Source organism: Solenopsis invicta, chromosome 13 (genome assembly GCF_016802725.1).
Source record: "Solenopsis invicta isolate M01_SB chromosome 13, UNIL_Sinv_3.0, whole genome shotgun sequence".
In the NCBI taxonomy this organism is placed as follows: Eukaryota; Metazoa; Arthropoda; class Insecta; order Hymenoptera; family Formicidae; genus Solenopsis; species Solenopsis invicta.
In genome coordinates, this window is record NC_052676.1 from 9,196,391 (window position 1) to 9,217,576 (window position 21,186).

The 21,186-nt window shown below is 28.4% G+C and overlaps 2 protein-coding genes across 3 annotated transcripts; one reads left to right on the forward strand and one right to left on the reverse strand.

Annotated features, from left to right (window-relative positions):
- Positions 1-1,557: 1,557 nt before the first annotated feature.
- On the reverse strand, positions 1,558-19,319 carry LOC105194115 (glycerol-3-phosphate dehydrogenase [NAD(+)], cytoplasmic). 2 transcript variants are annotated; one of them, XM_011158849.3, is made up of 8 exons: positions 19,127-19,319; positions 13,728-13,908; positions 6,203-6,343; positions 5,987-6,128; positions 4,134-4,246; positions 3,750-3,980; positions 2,690-2,889; positions 1,558-1,718 (listed from the first exon to the last, which is right to left on the reverse strand). In XM_011158849.3, exons 1-8 carry the CDS (start codon positions 19,171-19,173, stop codon positions 1,691-1,693), a joined length of 1,083 nt encoding a protein of 360 aa, XP_011157151.2. In that variant the 5' UTR covers positions 19,174-19,319; the 3' UTR covers positions 1,558-1,690. The 2 variants fall into 2 exon arrangements, with proteins under 2 accessions (XP_011157151.2, XP_011157152.2); XM_011158850.3 differs by having other exon boundaries at positions 18,992-19,303.
- On the forward strand, positions 8,243-13,445 carry LOC105194114 (peroxiredoxin-6). The gene is made up of 5 exons (XM_011158848.3): positions 8,243-8,461; positions 11,636-11,792; positions 11,950-12,167; positions 12,771-12,846; positions 12,992-13,445. Exons 1-5 carry the CDS (start codon positions 8,379-8,381, stop codon positions 13,118-13,120), a joined length of 663 nt encoding a protein of 220 aa, XP_011157150.1. The 5' UTR covers positions 8,243-8,378; the 3' UTR covers positions 13,121-13,445.
- Positions 19,320-21,186: the final 1,867 nt, after the last annotated feature.

Consider the following 21,186-nt stretch of genomic DNA (forward strand, 5'->3'; position numbering starts at 1 on the left):
CCTAGTGGGTGCTTTCCAGCTATGACACAAGTCGACACTGTGTAACACAGTGTCCATTACTGTAAGAGAGAAAATTTTAGTTGTCTTACTCACACTAATGGACACTCTGTTACAACACAGAACATACAGGGTGCTTTCCAGCTACGACACAAGTCGACACTGTATAACACAGTGTCCATTAGTGTGAGTGAGACAACTAAAATTTTTTCTCTTACACTAATGGACACTGTGTTACATAGTCGACTTGTGTCGTAGCTGGAAAGCACCCAATATCAAGCAATTGATTAGTGTTATTGATTATGTTGATATAACATAGCAGTGTCGAATGATTGGTTAAAGCCATCAAAATGAAAATATTGATTAATACGATTTACAATAATACAATTTATTAGAAAAATGTTGCAAATGCATGTTTATCATTATTTGTTAAAAATTGTGTGATCCATAAATGACTTTATCAAGATAATTATTATTTATTCAAAATATTAAAAAATTGATTTTATCAAAATTAATTTCTTCTAAGTATTTTATTTATTCTTTATTTTTAATTATTTGCGAAAACCATAAAAATATTTCTTCTTGTGCGTTGCTACTTTTAACTTGCAAATAATATTTAAGTAATTTGCATTAATTTTATTATTCGCGGGCGTACATTCATTATAATAATGTAAATTTGAAGATTTTACGGTCATCTCGATATTTAACAAGTTAAATATAGCATTCCTAAAGTGACAGAAAGTCAGAGAAAGAGAGAGAGAGAGAGAGAGAGAGAGAGAAAGTTTAAATGGGAATGTGTCGTTCGAGTATTGTTATCAATCATTTGAGCGCAGCAAACGCCTCACGGAAACACCCGCGTGTAATAGTAAGTCGCGCTGCCCCTGTCTATCACTTGTATCCTACCCGTCATACACTAATTCTTCTTATAATTTGAAAACTAAACTCCAAACGAATTTTTGCCAAAGGAAAAATCGTCTCAGAATTCGATTAAGAATATGCCAGTTTTGGGAGCAATACGTTATTTTGAATCACCCTGTATATAAAACTTCAAGAATAAAAAAACTGAAATTTTATTATATAAAATGGCACGTTAAATTTCTTACTTTTTGACGTAGAACAAAAAATAAAAAAATTTTTAGATAAGAAATCCAGATTCAAACCTTCAAGGTCGAAATATTTTTCGCAATAATTTCTTTACAGTTTTTATTAGGGAAGATAATAAAGATGCGTACATGCATTAAATAAATAATTAAATTGATTAGCAATTAAATTTAATTTAATTGTCATCATTTGATATTACATTCGGATTCTTCTTTAATACTATTAAATTCCTTAAATACGAGGTGGTTTTGCTGGACAAGCTCAAGCCGGAAGATCGGTAGCACAAATTGTTGCTGATATTCTGTATTGTAAAAAAACTGTCCGACGATGGATACGACGCTTTGCGAATAAAATTAATATTTGTAAATAATGTATTATATAAAATGTTATAACTACGTTTCAAAAATACGAGCATAAAGAATATACACGTTTAGTGGTTTTGATGGAAAAAATCTTATCTTCATAATTAAAATAATCTTTATTTACAGCAACAAGATTACAATGAGGACGTTTAAAGTATGTACAAGTGTTTGTTGGCTAAATCGTTTTCTCCTCGATATCACAGGCTGTTTCTACATTTTTTCTGTATGAACTATGCACTTCCCTCCTCCAACCTCATCCTAAAACATACGGAATTTATTTCACATATTTATTTCAAGATCACGATGATCTTGTGTGCTTACCTTTCTCGTAGGCTGCATAAATTATTCAAGTGTAGAAAATAAGGATTGTGTAAAATGAAGGTTATTGCAATTACGATTTGAAAATGTAGCGTGGAGGAGGATTCAGTACATGAAGAGAGTCTTTGGAGCGAACCTGAAGGGTGGAATTCAGCATCTTTTCAGTAATTAGTTACTGAATTAACTATACATATTAACAATATGTATAGTATCGAATTAATTGGCACTTTTAAGATTTTTAAAATTTTGTATTGCTGTTGGTAGAAAATTTTTAATGAAATTTTTATGAAATGTTAATAAACTTAACATTTCAATAAAGAAGGGTGTTACGTAAAGGCCTGTTTTTACTATGCTTAGAGAAAATAAACATAATTTTTTATAGTTTTTAAAACGAGAAATCCAATAGTGCTAGTTAAAATTACATTATATAACAAGAATACAAAGAAAAAATTATGTTTTAAATCGAGAAAACGCGTGCGCTTCGCATAAAAGACGGAAAGCTAATGGCTCCAAAACAATATATATTAAAGCAAGAAATATAATAAATTATGTGTATTATAAGAATAAATTATATTAAATCTCACTTTAAAAAAGACTATATGATTTTTAAAATAAATTCACGCGTTTTTTAAAAGTATATATAATTGACACTAACAAATTTTTTATGAAATTTTGATGAAATGACTGGTTAGAATGATTTAAAATAAACAAACTTCAACAAAATTTTGTTAAAATTTCATTAAAATGTTTCCACAAGAGACAAAAATTGTTTTACTCAAAGTTGAAAGGACGTATGTGAGGAAGGAAAGTCATCTAAGCTGGATCGTCAGTAATGAGAATTGTTAAAGAATTATATTCATTAAAGTATTGAGGGCTAACGAAATTTGACATGTTTGAATTCTGCATCTTACACGTGTTCAGGATGACTACGAATCTGATCAATGAGATCCGCCGGTCGCAATTGATCAGTACAGATGCGATGCACTGCAGTGAACAATGGAAACTTGTCCATCAGATTGCGTGCTTTCAACATATCATGAACCTCGTCTGCTGTTGCTGGCCCCTGCAGCTTTTGCCCAGACAGCAGCTCATCTTCCAATGCTTTGATAGTCTGTACGATATACATCATAGTATACATTAACAAGTGGATTGTTTTGTCACATCCATAGCAACGTAAATTTTTTAAAATAAATTTGTTTAATATGTGGTAAAAATTTTTCTTAGAATTCTTTACATAATTTTTCTATATAAATTTCTATAGAGGATAGTGAAATAAATCGGACCTATTTGCAGTTTTTGCTCTCTATAAGGCGCAAATAAAATTTAATTATTAAACTGAAAGACGGTTGGAAAGATAATCAAATTAATTCTTAATTTTTGCTGAAGATTATTTTGACTCTCTACTGTGTTGAACTATAGCGGAAAATAGAAAGACGCTGTTTTCGATTCAATGATTCCAAATCGGACTACTTCCTGTTTCAAATCAACTTCCCTATTCTTTATCGGTTTTTAAATAAAATTTTAGGCTTTTTCAAAATTATAATGTATTTTTTTTTTTAAATAAAATTTGCATTTTTAACTGTTATAAATGCAAATTGTATTGAAACAGATTGATGAAAATTCAAATAATCCGATTTAAAATCAATTAATAAATTCAATTTATTTCGAGTCTACTGACTCAGTAGTTCACTAAAATATTTTGAGAGGATCATATCTAGATTGCTTCTCGATCAAAATTCAATGATAATTTATAGTATGCATAACGTGAACAGATTTTCAGTACTGGTCGGCTAATAAATTTAGAATATGAAAAATTCAGTAGGAAAAAATATTATGATATTATGAAAATATATTTCACTATAATAAAGATTAAAGACCAATTTTCATTTCTAACTAAACCAAGTTTGTGAAAGTGAGTTTTAAGGGATAATCTCGCAGAGAAATAAAAAATGAAGACTTAGAATTTTTTACCTTGCCAGTTTTGACAAATTGCTCGCAAACTCTGCGATTTCTTCCTCCGTAGCAAGTGGTAATCAGATCAGCGACACCGCAGCTTTCGAAAAATGTGGATAGCTTAGAACCGCTGTAGAAGGTATCGACAAATTTTATCATCTCCATCAACCCTAATCGGATCACCGCAGCCTTCGTATTGTCACCCAAACTAAGGCCATCCACAAAACCAGCGGCACAAGCCACGATATTCTGTGAAATTTAAAACATATTTAATTGACAAATTTAATGAGATAATGGAGTAAAAAGTGAAACTGTCGGTCATCGATGTCACAATAACAAAACAGTATTAAAAAAGAATATAAAAGTGATTTAAAAAAAGACAATAGAAGGTGAGCTACTTGCCTTCAGAGCACCACACACTTCCACAGTATCACAATCCTCCACGACAACCACTCGGAAGTTTGAAGTCTGAATGAGATCCCTCAGTATCGGTGCCAGTCGCTTGTCCTTACATCCTATAATTTTATGTTTGATTATTAGAGAATTTGATAATAATTTTGAACGATATACTATGTACAATAAAAAGAATTCTCATAATAGATATATAATACATTTGACGTGAAAAAATGCTTTGAAGCATTTGATTGACCAATCAGATCAAAGTTTTACGAATTGACCAATTAAAAAATGTTTTGAAACATTTATAGTGTCTAATAGATCGCCTCTATAATATTTTAATAACCATCTACATATGAGAACTTTTTCCCCCTAAAAAAACTGTAAAGAATTTGTTGCGAAAAATAACAACTCAGCCAGGGATCGCAACTAAAACCTCTCGATTTTCCAGGGTGAATATCTTAGACTCGACTTGAGCGTCAGTGTCGAGTACATAAATAATATAAATAATTTAATTTTATGAATTTTTGAAATTTTATTGGCTATATTAAATCCGTTATTTAAAATTTTTTAAATTTGTATTTAGATTCGTGTTTAACTACCGCAGAAAATAAAAACGTTATTTTGTGAAAATTTGTCTTTTATAATTAAGTGCATGCTTCTGTACAGGTTCATAGATTAGGTAAAATCAATTTCAGTGAGATAGACGCAACACTAAAACTATTCTTATTTAGTTTATTTTTGATCTTATAGTGATAATTTAGATCTTTTGTTTCAAAATGGAAAGTTCAGAATATTTCAAAGTTATTGATTCACAAAAAATATCAAAATTGCAATTTTTAGCAACTTTAATAGCAAATTTCTCAAAATCCTGATAAAAATTTCACGTCCAAATTTGTGTTTAGCAGCCAAAAATACATGAGAAATGACTATTGAAATCTCAAAGCAAATTTTGTGTTGTATACTGAAATTTGCTGAAATTTTGCTATTTTCACTGAAATAAATTTTTTCAACAAAAATAGTAAAAATAGTAAAAAATTATTGAAATTGAACTAATACTTCTCTGCAAATTTACCTGAAAATTTTCATATTTATTAAAAATAATTTTTACTCAAATTTTTGAATATTTGTTCAAAAATATTCTGTGAAACTTCTATGAAAATAAATTGAAATTTCTCCGAAAATTGGGTCAAAATTTTAATAATAAGTATTTCTTTGAAAATATTAAAATTCTTCTAATATCTTATTTGGTATAAAAATCATTTTTAATCAAATTATTAAACAGTTGCTGAAAATTCTGTGAAATTAAACTGAAATTTATTTCTCTAAAATTTTTTTTGAAAATTTGGGGATGTTTCTTTGAAAATATATTGAAAGTTCTCAAATATTTCGTTAAAGATTACAAAATATTGCAGAAATACACACAGAAAATTGAAAGTTATTCAACCACGAGCAGTGCGCGATGTTGCTAGGTGAAGTTTTGTATTTTTCGTAAAAAACCACAGGATATTAAATAAAAATCGCGTTATAAGCATTATAATTGTAGCATTTTTATCTAAATTCTAAATTAATAATTTCTTGAAGAAGCATTCAAAGACATGATATTCCTGAAAGTTATACATGCCGAAATGTGTTAATAGAATTGCACGTAAAATATTAACATCAAACCATATTACATTGTAATATAGCAACATTGCATTGTAATATTTCTAAAGGTGGATATTTTATTATTGTTGCAATGTCAGTAATATTGCAGCAACATTTTACGAAGTTTTTGTAACATATATTACAATCTTGTAATGAAATATTTTTACAACGTTTCTGCAATCTTTCTACTGTATAACTACGAAATTATTTACCAATTGTGGTTTCGCAGAATTTCTCCTCTGCGACTTCGTTGGCCAGGTTAGCGCCCATCAGAACATTGCACTGTATTCTCAGATGCTTTTCAATGATCTTGGAGATTAACTCGATACTATTTCCTTCACCTCGACCGAAACCCTTTAATTCAAATTCGCTAATTTCATATAATGCGTTAAGAGAAGAACAGAGAAAAAGAATTAATCAAAAGATACCTTAATAAGAGAAAGACCAACTGCAGTTGGTTTTATGTTATCCAGTAGTGTCGAACATAACGTACGTATAAACTGATGTGGCAAAACAAAGATGAGAATGTCTGCGTCCTTTGCTGCCTCCACAACGTCGGGCACGGCGACCTGCAAAATATACAAAAAATTTTACAGAGATTGGAATATTTGCATTCTTATCAATTTATCTTTTTCCAAAACAATTTGATGGATCATTGTAAAAAGTACGAATTAAAATTACATATCTTCATATGTTATCAAAAAATATATTTATTGTTTATTATACATATTTTCAAGGATAGGAAGTAACGAGTTGCAATTGTAACGTCGTTATCGTTACAGTCATTTTTTTGATAACGAATTGGTAAGAGCGTTACTTTTTTTTTTTAACTGTAACGAATTTATTTTTAACGTTACTTTTTAATTTATGATATAATTTTTAATCTTTTCATCGATCAAAATCAGGTTCTGAATCTGAAAAAGAAAAACTGCAACGACTTTTAAAATCAAAAAGGACATCGAATTGTTAAAGGCTTTTCCCAAATAAAAAAAAAAAACATTTATTAAATTTAATACGGCTTTATCCAGCAGTGCATCAGATTGTTTATTATTGGTAATTTTGTACTATCGCATTCAAGAGGTTATCTACAAGATAACAAAGTGAAGTACCAACTTTTGTTAAAAACAAATATATAGTACATTAATACCAATAAAAATGTAATACTAAAGTGAAACCTTTTCATGGTTTTACTTTTATATTACATTACAAAGTAAAACCTTCAGACAAAAGTCAAGCCTTTGTGACATAATTAATCTTTATGATATAATTAACTTTTTATTAAAAATATCGATAAAAAACGTATTGAGTGTTTATTTAATAAATTCTATATGAACCTTATCTAGGAAATTCTATATAATTTTTGTAGTTTTATTTATTTTAAGAACTGTAAGTTCAGAATTATATTAACATTTTTTAATATAATCTAATTTCATTTTAAAGTTAAAAAAAATAATGGAAAAGTAATGAATCGTTACTGTCTATGTAACGATAACTGTAACAATTAAGTTACTTTTGAGAGTCAGTAACAAATAACAGTAACTATTTTAGTTACTTTTTCGATTTGGTAACGAGTAACGATAACGAGTTACTTTTAAAAAATAACTTTCCATTCCTTGTATATTTTGTAACATACATATTTTGTATGTTACACCCCACAATTTATTTATTTATTTTTTTATAAAATTCCTCTCCTCGTGAGCACTCAATTGCGAAACTTGCAGCGAATAAACAATCAAATCACTTGATTTGCCCTTCTCTTCCCGTCCCTTATGCCTTAATTTTTTACCATTATCAACAAATGATAACCACCAAGCGATTAATTATTGCATAGCTTTTTTAGTTCCTTAAAAATGTTTTTACATGCTTGACTGTTATAAGAAACAAAAATTTCTTCGTTTTGAGGAAAATTTTAAACAAAAACTTATGCCTGCTATAGCAAAAAAGAAGGAATTGGTCATAAAAATTTTACAACTTTAACTGCTTTTCTTTAGTTTTTTGCTCAAGCAGTTAAGATAGTTTATAGTTTATTTTTTGCCTTTTGTTACAAACAAATCTTTGATTCCCAATTTTTGCTTAAGAAAGTATTATATTATATTAAGAACCGCTTTCTCATTACGCTACTAGATTGACTATCTTGTTGCAAAAAAAAAAAACAAAAACATGATTTCATACGATTAAAAAATACGTGAATTCTGATATCGATATTCGATGATAATGATCATTTACTGACGTTATTGCGGTACCATATACGTAAATTTTCTGGTATATTTGTAATTTTTTTAGGTATAGGTTAATTGCTTCCTGTTTTTCCATTTTTTATAAAAAAAAAGAGAATCAATCTTGTCCGTATTGATATCAAAGAATCAATGTCTGCCCATCCAAACATTCATTATCAGATTGTACGTGTATATAGATACGATATCTGACAGACGTTTTTACATTCTGTTGTTGAATCTGGGCGCCACGTATATAAAACGCGTGAACAACCGTACGGATAATGCAGTTTGCTCAGATCAACTCATCAGTGCTCGGCAAGCCTCCAGTCGCGACAGACGATCGTAGTACGAATAATTTTCCTATCAAGTGTCCAAGGACAAAGTGATAATGAGGCTTAACGCTATCATACCGAATTTTAAGATCGATACCACGCAAGGTCCCATCGACTTTTATGAGTGGCAGGGCAAATCGTGAGTCTCATATATATTACATATAATATTTTATTTATAATACGATATGTCCATTTAATGCATATAAATTCTGCAGCTCAAATTTCCAAGGTTTATACGTTCTAAAGACGTCATATAACGTTCGTACTACGGACGTTCCGAGGATGTTCCTCGGATAAAGCTTGCTATATGTGGGATACTTCAAAGAGAATATATGAGATAACTAACATAAGAATAATAATATCCAGCAAACGCCAAATTATATGTAATACAAATGTTAGTTGTAATTTCCCACTTAATGTAACTGTTATATAACAAGTGTTATATAACAATTACGTTGTTGAGTGGAAACTTACAACTAACATTTATATTACATGTAACTTGGTGTTTGCTGAGTAGCTACATTAATTCGCAAGAAGCAGCACGTTGTATTATGTCATCCACTTATATTAATTATCTCACTATTCTCTTTTAAGTGTCTTTATTTGAAACTCTCATTAAACTCTCTTGAAAGTACTTATACGGTATAGACTTTCTAAAGAGGGCATTCCAACATACAAATGTCCTTAGAACATTTTATGGATTACTGAACACAGTGGAAGAACGTAAACCCTCCGCGAAGTTCTATTTTCTTTAATCGTGAACTTGACTTCGTTATATAAAGTCAAGTTCATGGTTAACGTGGCTTCGATATTTCATTATATTGAAGTCAAGTTCAATGTAAGAATCAATGTCACTAAACACGAAAACGTATAAGAAAACAAGATTGCTTACGGAAAAAGACAATAAGTTTTTCAATAGATTACTACTAATCTTTCATATTTTTGTAGTTTATTTTCTGTATAAGATAACACGTCATTGATATCGATACGCAAATTGCAAAACCAATTTCGGTTTATACGAGGGATCTTATCGAGTTTGTGTTTTCGTAATAATTATCCGTCGGCAAATATGTTCATGAATTGCGAAATGCATAACCTTAGATTCCAGTGCGCATAGTAAACAACTGAATTTGCATTTGTTCACTGCGTATGATCTGCAGCAAAGTGCGCGATCCAAGAATAGATCGTCTATCGTAGGAAACATCAGTGACAAGTAGTTGAAGATAACAACTTGTTAGAGATGGCTCTTACATCATGGCTAACGGATATTTTTACACACTCATTGATCTTCAAATAATTAATTCTGGGACTAGAAAACATGTATCTTTCATAACAAGATAAATAGTTTTATATTTTATTATATAATAACAAAATTTTTATATGAACGTACTCTACGTATTGGACCAGCTGTTTGCTACAGATTTCTTTGTAATATGATTACTAAGGAAAGACTTCAAAACTTTTTTAGATTAAAATAAGTTTTCTTCAAATGTTATAGAATGAAAAATATTAATATGTTTTAGAATTTACATTGTAATAAAAAAATTTTTTAAATAATTTTAATGACATTTTAATTTGATGTTTTATTAAATTTAATGAAATTTGAATAGATATGCCATGCATTTTATTTTAATTATATTTAACTAAAAAGATAATTTTGTGTTTAATGAAAAACATTTCAATATTTTGATGAAATTTTAATCTAACATATTATTAAATTTAATGAAATTTGAATATATAACAAAATTTTAATTATATTTCTCGAATATTATTTTCTCTGCATTTAATGAAAAAAATTTTAATGAAAATTCATTGAAAATGTAATGAAATTTTATTAAAGTTAATAATATTTAAAAGACTATTTAATAAAAAAGAAAGAAAGTTTTATTAAAATTGTAATAAATTTTAAATAACGTTACAACAAAAAGTCGTGTATAAGTATTTTGTAATGACAAATTAATGAATTTTATTAAAATGGTAATAAATTTTTAAGAAATTGCGTAGAAAATACAATATTTTGTATCAATAAATTAATGACTTTTTATTGAAATAACAATAAATTTTTATGAAATTAAAATAAAGAAGCACAAATATTCTGTAATGATAAAGTAATAACATTTTATTAAAATTAATGAATTTTTGATAAAATGTTAATGAAATCAATAATAAAAATGTTCCAAAATAAATACAAAATTGAAATTTCATTAAAATTATTCAACTAGAACTTATACAATAAATAATTTTTAAAAAAATGTAAACTTTTTCACCATTTTTGTGAAGTGTTCCAATTTGCACAAAAAATTTTAAAGTTTTTTAAAAATTATAAAAATATATAAGACAAAAGCATTTTTTTAAGAAAAATTATGTGAAGAATTCTAAGAAAAATTTCTTGTACAAGAAACTACTATATTAATTTTAAATAGTAATTTTATTTTTAATTTATCAAAACGATCACTAGATTAAGTTATTGAATAAAACTTGCGCAAATTAATGCATAATAAATACATAGTTTTTGAAAGTAATTATAAAGAAGCGAGATTAATTATAAGGAATTGCTGAGGCAATATGCCTGAATTGTAAACGGCTCGTTCAATGATTCACATTGAAGAACGACCGTGAGCTGAAATAAATGTATATTGCAACAACAGGGGGTTTACCCTTGGCACAATGCCAAAGCAAGCACTCAACTATATTAAGTGTCTGTAGTTGAAGGTATTACATTCAAGTCAGGGTAATCGCGTGACCGGTTTATATCATTGTATTTCTGATAAGTGCCGTAACACGAGCGATTACGGCATTTGTCAGTGGGGATTCATATCGGCTGATACACTTGGCCCTCACCCAAAATTTTGGATTTGAAATAATGTAGATTTAATTTCAACCAAATCAATTTCAACTTTGATTCTACATCACTCAACTTTGATGTTTTTTTCATAAGTTTATAACACTGTATGTAACAATAAACATATATATATATGTTTAAAATTATACAGGTGTTTATATAGTTACGTCACGTTTTTTTAAATGTTTTCAAAATATGGGGTGGGGATACATATTTATTTATTCAGATAGACCAAAAAAGACTTTTTAAAAACCGATTAGAAATACTCTAAAAAATTAGCTGTGGACCTTAATTGGTCTGGCAAATTCATTTAAAGTAAGAAAATTTGCACGATTTCTTTTTTCGCGAACATATGGTAGTGGGTAATATGTGTAATAATTATCATATACATATGTTTATCATAATACTTTTACAATATCAATTTTCTGACACATCAATGTGATTTGTTTAACGATCATTTATCCTTTATAGATGGGTAGTCCTATTCTCTCACCCTGCGGATTTTACTCCTGTTTGCACCACCGAATTGGGCCGTATCGCAGTGCATCAACCGTACTTCGAAAAACGCAACACCAAGTTGCTAGCTCATTCCGTCGACAAGCTCAAGGACCACGTGGACTGGGTCAATGTGAGCATCCTTGAATCTTATATTCAATGTTATTTATTTGTTTTCAGAATTCTTAAGACATTTTCTTTCTTTCTTTCCAATTTTTTAATTAATTCTGATTAGTTTTATTTATAAATCATTTTTCAACTATCGCAATCCTTGATTTCTCTCGTTGCAGGACATTAAGTCGTACTGCAAGGACATTCCTGGCGCATTCCCGTATCCCATAATCGCCGATCCTGATCGCAAGCTTGCAGTGCAGCTGGACATGATCGACGAGCAGGATAAGGATGATCCGGAAACTGCTCAAACTGTTCGGTCTCTGTATATCATCAGTCCGGATCACCGTCTGCGACTTTCCATGCAATATCCGACCTCTACTGGACGCAACGTCGAGTAAGTTGATCGAATGTTGCGCTATTAGCGTTGCATTTAATACGCTTCGCAATTTTACATTAACGTATTTAGTACACGAAGAGAATTTTCTTTTAGAATATATCCTTAATTCTCAATGTGCACAGTGGGTTAAAATTAATTATTCCGATTTTCAAAGTTGTGACATTTGAACACGCCTTTGAGCATTTATTGCAAAATATCTTTTGTGCTACGACTTTTCCAACTTTTGCACCAGAAAATTATTTTTGTTAGTCTTTAAACGATTAATTTCAAAAAAATTAATTAAAATCAATGCATTACAACCCGAGATATAAGCAACAGAAGACTCCGAGTAAAGATACTCAATGTATGCACTAAGGATTAAAATCATAGTAGCCGTAGAACAACATAGATTTTGTAGAATTTTATTATAATTTTAATAAAATTTCATATAATTTTATTAAATTTAACTAAAATTATAAATTTAACTAATTTATACTAAAATTATTTAATTATAGTAAAATTCTTTGAAGTCTATATCTTCCAGCTGTCGTGATTTTTCCAAGAGCAAATTCTTTCTGTATACGTGTTACATGAGTTAATTAATCAATGTTATTGTTTCAGTGAAATATTGCGTGTGATCGATTCACTGCAGCTCGTCGACAGAAGGCCGGAAATAGCAACTCCCGCTAACTGGGTGGTGAGTCTCATTTTTAATCTTTTTGTTGCGTGTCATTTGCAATAGTTTCACATCTGATTTAATTGCGACGGTAAATGACATTAATTCAATTCAATGATTGCAAAATGAGTTTTTATCCGATTTAATCACGCGATTGATATTGCAGCCAGGTGAGAAAGTAATGATCCTGCCAACGGTGAAAGAGGAGGATCTCCCAAAACTCTTTCCAGGAGGAGTTGATCGTGTATCCATGCCGTCTGGAAAGGTCTACGTCCGCACTACCACTAATTACTAATGACTAAAACGTTTTATCTATGTCAGATAACATTAAATATCTTGTACAACCCAAGTAACGTTAAATATTCACAAAATGTTCAATTTGTATTCTAAATGTTGTACATACATGGCATGATAAAAAAATGTTCAAATGTTAATGAAATGTTCAGCATGATTGCTTTTTGACAATGCCAATATTGAAAATCTACATACGTATGTTTATATTATGTATATTATGGATTTTCAGTACTGCCAATTAACTTTGGAATACTATATTGTATAAATTTTTGTATTATGTATTATTGCACAATTTTGTATTATTAAAGTTATTCACTCACATTCAATCCCAGTTAAAAATATTTTTCTGCTTCTTCTATGATATTTCTTTGCAAAAGCGGTTTGTGAAGAAATATTCGAGAAATTTATCCGTAAATCATATTAGAGAGAAATCAATGAGAAATTGCAGATAAAGTTGCAAACAAAATGCTGATAAATTTGTAGGCAATACTACAGAGTAATTGGAAAAGACATTCATATGTATTTTTTCTATAAAATTAATTTATTATAAACATTTATTAGATGCAAATGTCTGTTCGGGATAGAGATAATATATTCGAGATACTTGCCACATTTTCTGGAATTTTGTGTCCGGGCAGATATTTAACGTTCTCATGGATAGTGTTGATTATGCTGGTCAATTTTTCATTATTGATGATCTCCTCATACACGTACATCGTCACTCGAGTCTCAAATATGTTATTGTACTTCATGACATTCGCACCCACAATCTTCGCAATCGCCGAACCCCTAAAATTATTTGTCACATATCACAAAAAGATTCTTTGCACAAATAATATTTTGTCTGTAATTAATACTTTAATACACTGAAAAAATTTTTTTTATTTAAGTCTACATATATTTTTATTTTAATTAGGGACTCTGCCCAAAATAAAATTTTGGTCCGGTTACGGTCAGAAATTATATCCAATTTTCGGTTTCTGTCTTGTATAAACTGATAACGCGGTTACGGTCACCGTTTTGATTTCGGTCTTTATCAGTTATAGTTACAGATGTACAATTATTACCTATTATAAAATTTAATAACGTATAAAAATGATAATGTATAAAAATAATACAAGTATAAATATGATATTATAAAAAATTCCTATTTATTGTAAACAACACTTGTTTAATATAAAAATGTTTAAAAATGATTGAAGGTACCGGGTCTTTCAAAATTTCATTCTTTTTGTTTTTGTTTTACTTCAACATTCTAAGCAACTTGTAGCGTTAATGGTCGTTTTTTTACTGATATTAATGGTGGTTTTTCTCTATAAAATAACATAATAATCTTAATCAAATTATCATAATAAAAGCAAAGAAATAAATAAGTAACCCTCCATAGACACCCTAATATCGTTATTTATTGAAAACCAAGAAGTAAATATCTACGGTCTTAAAAGTTCAATTAAAATTGTCAAATTTTTTTGGTGCTCTAAAAGAGCCGGAAAAATTGAAATATAATTTTAGCTTTAAAAATTTTGTTTTAACATTACAAAGATCTTATTTTTTTGTATTCACTTTATGTTCACAAATTGAAGAAAAAATTAATTTTTAAAATCAACTTCATATCTATGGAGCGTTAAAAATATTTAAAAAAAAGATGAAATATAAATGCCGTGTATCTTTTTTTCTTATTCATGTCTCGTCGAGAGAGAACGCAGCATGCGCTTTTTCTCCTTTTTTACCTGATATTGATTTAATATGATCTTTAATAGCATTTTAAAAAAATCTGACTAAGAAAACCGGAAAAATATTTTTAGTCAAGTTACGGTTACGGTCGATTAGTCTGCACAATATTTCGGTTTCGGTTTCGGTCTGACAAAAATAACTGTTATGATTATCGATTTGAGGTTCGGTCAGGGTCCCTGATTTTAACATTATTTCCTTGATTAATAAAATATTTCTTAAGTTTAAAAATAAATTTTAATACTAGTTAATATTTATTTAAATTAAGAAAATTATTTGAACATAAAAGATTTTTTTCAGTGTAATTATATAAATAAATAATATAATAATAATATAAAGAAAATTGCCAATACCGAGATACATCTCCTAAAGCGACTTTTTTATTTTTTAGAAACTAAATATTACACTTATCTCTGTTAAAAACATGATTTGCGTAAGCAATTAAATAAGTAAAAACTCATAATTTGTACATTCGTGATTTTTTTCTATACAAAATTTGTTAAAAACAAATTTTCAAAAGCAAGCAAATTTACATGATTTTTTTGTTTGTAATGTCTCAAAAATATTTTATTTATATTCTTTTCGTTTTGATTTTTCTCACAATTTTAAACATAAAATCGAGGTGCAGAGTAAACTTGTTACACTTGTTAATAAATCAAACTTTATATAGGATTGGAAACGTTACTTTAAAAAAAGTAGTACATTACTTTTTTTTAATTTATTTGTACCATTACTAATTTTAAAAATTAACTTGTTCTTGTTACTTAAAAGTAACAATTTATGACTCATAATACTTTATTAATTTAACATTTTGAATATATTGATAACAAATTGATGGCAAAAATCTAAGAGATCTGTCTTCATTAAGTCGTTTACCTGCAAGCAACACGCGGCACTGTCGATGGAGTTTACTTCTCGTAAATGAAAAACTGCACACAATGGAATAAAAGGCTTGACAATTGTAATTTTTTACATATATATTATATATTCTAATGCAATGATTTTGAAAAAGAATATTCAAAATTGCGTCCAAAGATAAAAAAGAAAAATAAATGTAATACATTTTGATAATGTATAATTTTTAATTTTGTAAAAATTAATACAAAAGTCTTGACATTGAACTATTTTCGTTTCTGAAGAAAGACTTTTGGTTTGCATTTGACACTGCTCCGTTAAAGTATCTGGCGACAGATCTGATCTGTATTTCATATACCAATCTGTAGACGTTTTGCGATAAAACTCCTAAGGATTTGTTGCCAAATTGTCGTCACATATATTGTCAGATCAGCTCTGGTGTTGTTAATTTGACTGTAGAATATGCTCTTCAAATTTGATTTACATTGGAGACTGACTGAAGACACACAGTAGGCCCGGGCTTTGGCATTATTGTTCCACTGACATTTTTGTTTCCCATTTGGCAACATCCCACTACGAAAATGTTTGCTGACTATTTTTATAGAAAATTTAGGTTACAATTTACAAATACAAAAATTTTATCAACAATTTTTATTAAATAATGTTTTTGAACATTAATGTTCTTATTCAAACTGCATTTACTTAATAAGCAATCTTTTTTTAAAGTTTTTTTTAATGTTAATTTTAGTTACACATTGTATAACTTTATTGTAAAAATATTTATTTTATATTAATTTAATATTTATTTTACATTAATTATTCATTTTAATAGTTTAAAGAAAAAAATACATTTAATGTTTATTTAAAACTTTATATTAATTACTCATTTAAGATGATAGAAAAAAATATTTACTTTTAATAAATATTTACTCTTTTATAATATCTACTTAATATTAATTATTTATTTAAAATAATGAATAGGAGAAATATTCATTTGACGCGTTCATTGAACATTAATTAAATATTTATTTTATTATTTATTACGAGAAACAATTTGGGAAAACATTTCTTTACTTAATATTAATTTAATATTTATTTAACATTAATTCAAACTTAATTGATTTGAAATTGTATATTGTACAGCTTCATAAAATAACATTTGTTTTATATTAATTATTTATTTTACATATTTAGTTTACATTAATGCTTGATTTAAAATAATAAATTAGACAAAATATGCATTTGACGTTTATTTGACATTGACTTAACATTAACTTTTACCATTAATGTTTCCTTTGATTATTTACTTAAAATAATAATTTTAAAAAATATTTATCTAATATAATATTTATTTCATATCAATTTAATATTTATTTACATTAAGTATTTAAACTAACGGTTTAAAATAAACCAATAAAAGTACATCCATATTTAATATTGTTATATCATATTGACATTTTTTCTTGTGTTCTTATATAAATTCTATCGTATTCTTCTATTTAAACAAATAACAAAAAAAGTTATTCTAGATGCTATTCCACTTTTGTAAAAATTAGTAAAACAGTAACTTTATATAGTTTATATAAAAAATACGCTTTAATTATATTTATCTTTTTGACAACATGCAACACGTTACTTTCCACGAAGTAAGTATTTCGTTATAATAAATTAACAGTTTTGAACGCCATATTAAAGTAAAAGTCGATAAGAAAGTCTATAATTTTTATATTATTTTCTATTTTTGATAAAAAAAATGGATCAGAGCCAAATACATTAGCATACCTATTTTAATTATGTAAAGCAAATTATATATATTTCTGCAAAATCAATACAAAATATAACTTATTAAACAAAACAATATTTTTGTCGGTAATGTAAGTACAGATGACTCCAGCATCGCTTTAAGAAACATAAATCATAAATCGGTATTGGCGATTTTTTTTATAATATGTAAGAAGATTCTTAAGCAAATACAATGTGTAAAAGGAATATTTCTTGGCTTATTTTAAAAAGAAAAGGTCTATTAAACACATATGCCCAATCTCTCAATAATTAAAAACTTAATACAATATTTATACGCACGTGATGGGTGTAATAACGTTATTAGAAAATAGTTCTTAACGTGCACACAAATTGGAATAATACATCTCTAAATGTTTTTTAGATTTTAGAAATTTTCATTTTTATTTTTTATTCAACCTTGACGCCCTCTATCTTGAAAATAAAGTAAATTAGGACTTTTTCTTCTTAAAATAAACTAATGAATACCCCCTTCATCACACACACACACACACACACACGCACGCACGCACGCACGCACGCACGCACGCACGCACGCACGCACGCACGCACGCACGCACGCACGCACGCACGCACGCACGCACGCACGCACGCACGCACGCACGCACGCACGCACACGCACGCACGCACGCACGCACGCACGCACGCACACGCGCGCGCGCGCGCGCGCACGCACGCACGCACGCACGCACGCACACCCACACAAAATATTTTGTACTTACTTAAGAATCATCGCGTTTAACAAGAGCGATTGAGGCATTTGTCAACAGGTTTCATGTTTGCTGCTATACTTGACTGTACTTAACCATTATCCAAAAATTTAGATTTGAAGTCATTAATATTTATCAATCGAATCAATCTCAATTTTGATTTTACATTATTTAATTTTTGTATTTTTTTATCAATTAATACTCTACATCACAAACTTTTATTTATTTCATATAATATTCGTACATAATCGTAAAATTTTGCTTTATTAATAAATTGCTGTTGCATATTATGTCCTCGAAATCGCATGATGATGCACCGAGTTAATTTTGGAACAATAAGCAGACAGTACCGCAATTGCATTGCGGTGTGTTTGTCACAAAAATGCGAATCATATCAAACGGGACTATGACTATTATTGGTTTCAAAATTGGATTAAACTCTGATAATGAGATAAAATACATATTATCTTCCTCTTTAATATATAACGATGTATATTATTTCATTATTTTTTATCATTATAAAAACTTTATAAAATTTTTTAAATAAAATATCAAAAAGTATTTTATATTATTGCAATATTATTATTATTCTCATTTGCTTAATATTACATATTATATTTAATTAAACAGTATTAATCGACAATGCAGTTTAAATATTATATTAATTAATGAACAAATAACTTTTTGATATTAAATATAAAAGAATTTTCGCGATTTTTTCTTGCATTATTAATTATCCAGTGATTATTTGACTACTTATAATTATGTAAACTTACCTCAAGAGAATACAGTTGAGCCGCAGCCCAATAAATCAACACAAGACAGGAGAGAAAAAGAAAAAGCGGGGAGAAACAAGTTCTCGTGCACATAACTACAATCTAATTAATTATCCTTGGCACAAGGGAAATTACCAATTGCCGCTGCCAACGATGCATACTTTCTTCTTTGCGTCCGGCATCTCTCGCCCCTTTTAATTCTCTTTCTCTCGATGACAGAAATGATATTCCCAATCAATGGTCGATCAATCGCGAGGCTCGACTGACCGACTGACTTAAAAGCCCACTAACTGACGGCTGACCTTAGCGGCGATCGTGAATTATTTTCTAACGGCTTACGCGCAAACTCTGGACCAGAGCCAGCAAAGAGTCCAAGAGCGGGTGCATCAACGGCGAACAAGCGTCGCAAACAAAATTAGCGACCCGCTGATAATCGCGATAATGAGTCAAGGTTATGAATTTAAACTTTTGACCTATCATACATCCTTCATCTGTTCTGATTTTATACATTTAATTGTAAGTATATATTATACACACTTGGGTCTCTTCGAGACCTTATTAAAACTTCAAATACTTTATTTTAATAGAATTAATAATAGGCGGATCAAGATTATCTTTAACTCTTCGTTTTACAAATTTTGTATTAAATCGATTTTTTTAATACTTTGTTTTCAGGGATAATTATGAATCAAAAGCCAGAATTAAAAAATAAAAAATATTATAAAAGATATTCATTTTTTCATATTTTCCAAAGATTATTAATTGATAATAAAAAAATAATAATTTAGAAAAAATTCTGGAAAATATTTTAGGGGTGTCCTAAATAAGTGCCAAGATATCCGTTTCAATATTGATAACAGTTTAATAGAAATGCATTTTCTCTATAAAAAGCACAAATTTTGACTATTTGTTTCTTTACAGTAATTATGAAAATTTGTGTTTACCTATTTTTCTAAAAGCATGTTCATATATTTGGAATATATATTCTACAAAAACTCGAAAACAAAAAACCTGTATTTAAAATTAAGAAATTTGTTAAAATAATTATAAAATTTAAGCAGAAAAAGGTGGGACTCCAAAAGTCCTACAATGTCGCAAAAGATTAAGAGAGTATACTCACTTAGATGCGTCAAAACAACGTCTAATTTTGTGATTTCTGAGAAATCTGGTTTGTTTCATTGAAAGATTATATTTTTTTCTTGGTTATTTAATTTTATTTTAAAAATAATTAAAAATTGCATTATTAAAATTCTTATGAAGATTGTTTTCAAAAATGGGATTTGCAATTACCATCATAAAACTCATTTGAAAGCAAAATGGCATAAGTTTTATAAAGTTAAATAGTATAAATCTAATAACTTAACTATCTAGTAACATAACTATCTAATATATAAATCTAGTAGTTTTTGAAGGAGCCGTTTTTCGAAATATTATGTTTGAACAAAATGGAAGTTGGTCAAAATTAAATATCAATTTTATATAAAAAATTTTGTTAATTTGGTGGCTGTAAAAAAACGAAGCATTGTATGTAAACAAATTTTAAAATTTGTTTTTAGCGTCTAGAAGAAGTATGTAAAATTACAAATCAATCGGTCAAGCAATCTACAAGATATAATAGACACGTATTTTGAAAGTAATATTTCGAGAAAAACGCATTTTACATTCAGTTTACACTACAAAAACATTAAAAGTTTTACATTTATATTGATTTATCTACTCCAGGACCATAAAATAAATCCTCTGTTGAAGAAGTTACTTTGGATTTGTCTCCAATGAAAGTTTGCTATTAGTGAATACATAGAAAAAAACAAGAAAGGCCCTTTAAACTTTCGGGAATCCTGTTGCAGATGTATCCATCTATGTAGCATGTTTAACGTGCGTAAATCTACTCAACAAACATTTTGTGTAACTTTTGCAGTTTTCTACTTATAAATTTACAGAAACATTCTTAAAACATCAAACTTTAAAACTATATAAAAAAAAAATCGATTTTTTTGAACTCTTCTCAATAAATATATCCCCTTAAAAGAGTTAAAAGTTTCTAATAAAAGTCTCATAACAGAAACAGAAATTGTCGCTAGGCTATGTGACAATATGCCTATGATATTAATTAACAATAGGAGTCTCTGAGTTGTCTATAAAACAGTGTTATCTGTGAAATTTTTTTGACAGGTAAATTAAACTTATATTCATTT

Coding starts and splice junctions, on each gene's coding strand:
- LOC105194114 (XM_011158848.3), top strand. CDS start 8,379: ATGAGGCTTAACGCTATCATACCGAATTTTAAGATCGATACCACGCAA. Junction 8,462..11,635: donor TATGAGTGGCAGGGCAAATC/GTGAGTCTCATA, acceptor TATCCTTTATAG/ATGGGTAGTCCTATTCTCTC. Junction 12,168..12,770: donor TCTACTGGACGCAACGTCGA/GTAAGTTGATCG, acceptor TTATTGTTTCAG/TGAAATATTGCGTGTGATCG.
- LOC105194115 (XM_011158849.3), bottom strand. CDS start 19,173: ATGCCGGACGCAAAGAAGAAAGTATGCATCGTTGGCAGCGGCAATTG. Junction 6,344..13,727: donor ACAAAATTCCAGAAAATGTG/GCAAGTATCTCG, acceptor TATATTTTGCAG/GTCGCCGTGCCCGACGTTGT. Junction 3,981..4,133: donor AAGTGTGTGGTGCTCTGAAG/GCAAGTAGCTCA, acceptor TAAATTTCACAG/AATATCGTGGCTTGTGCCGC.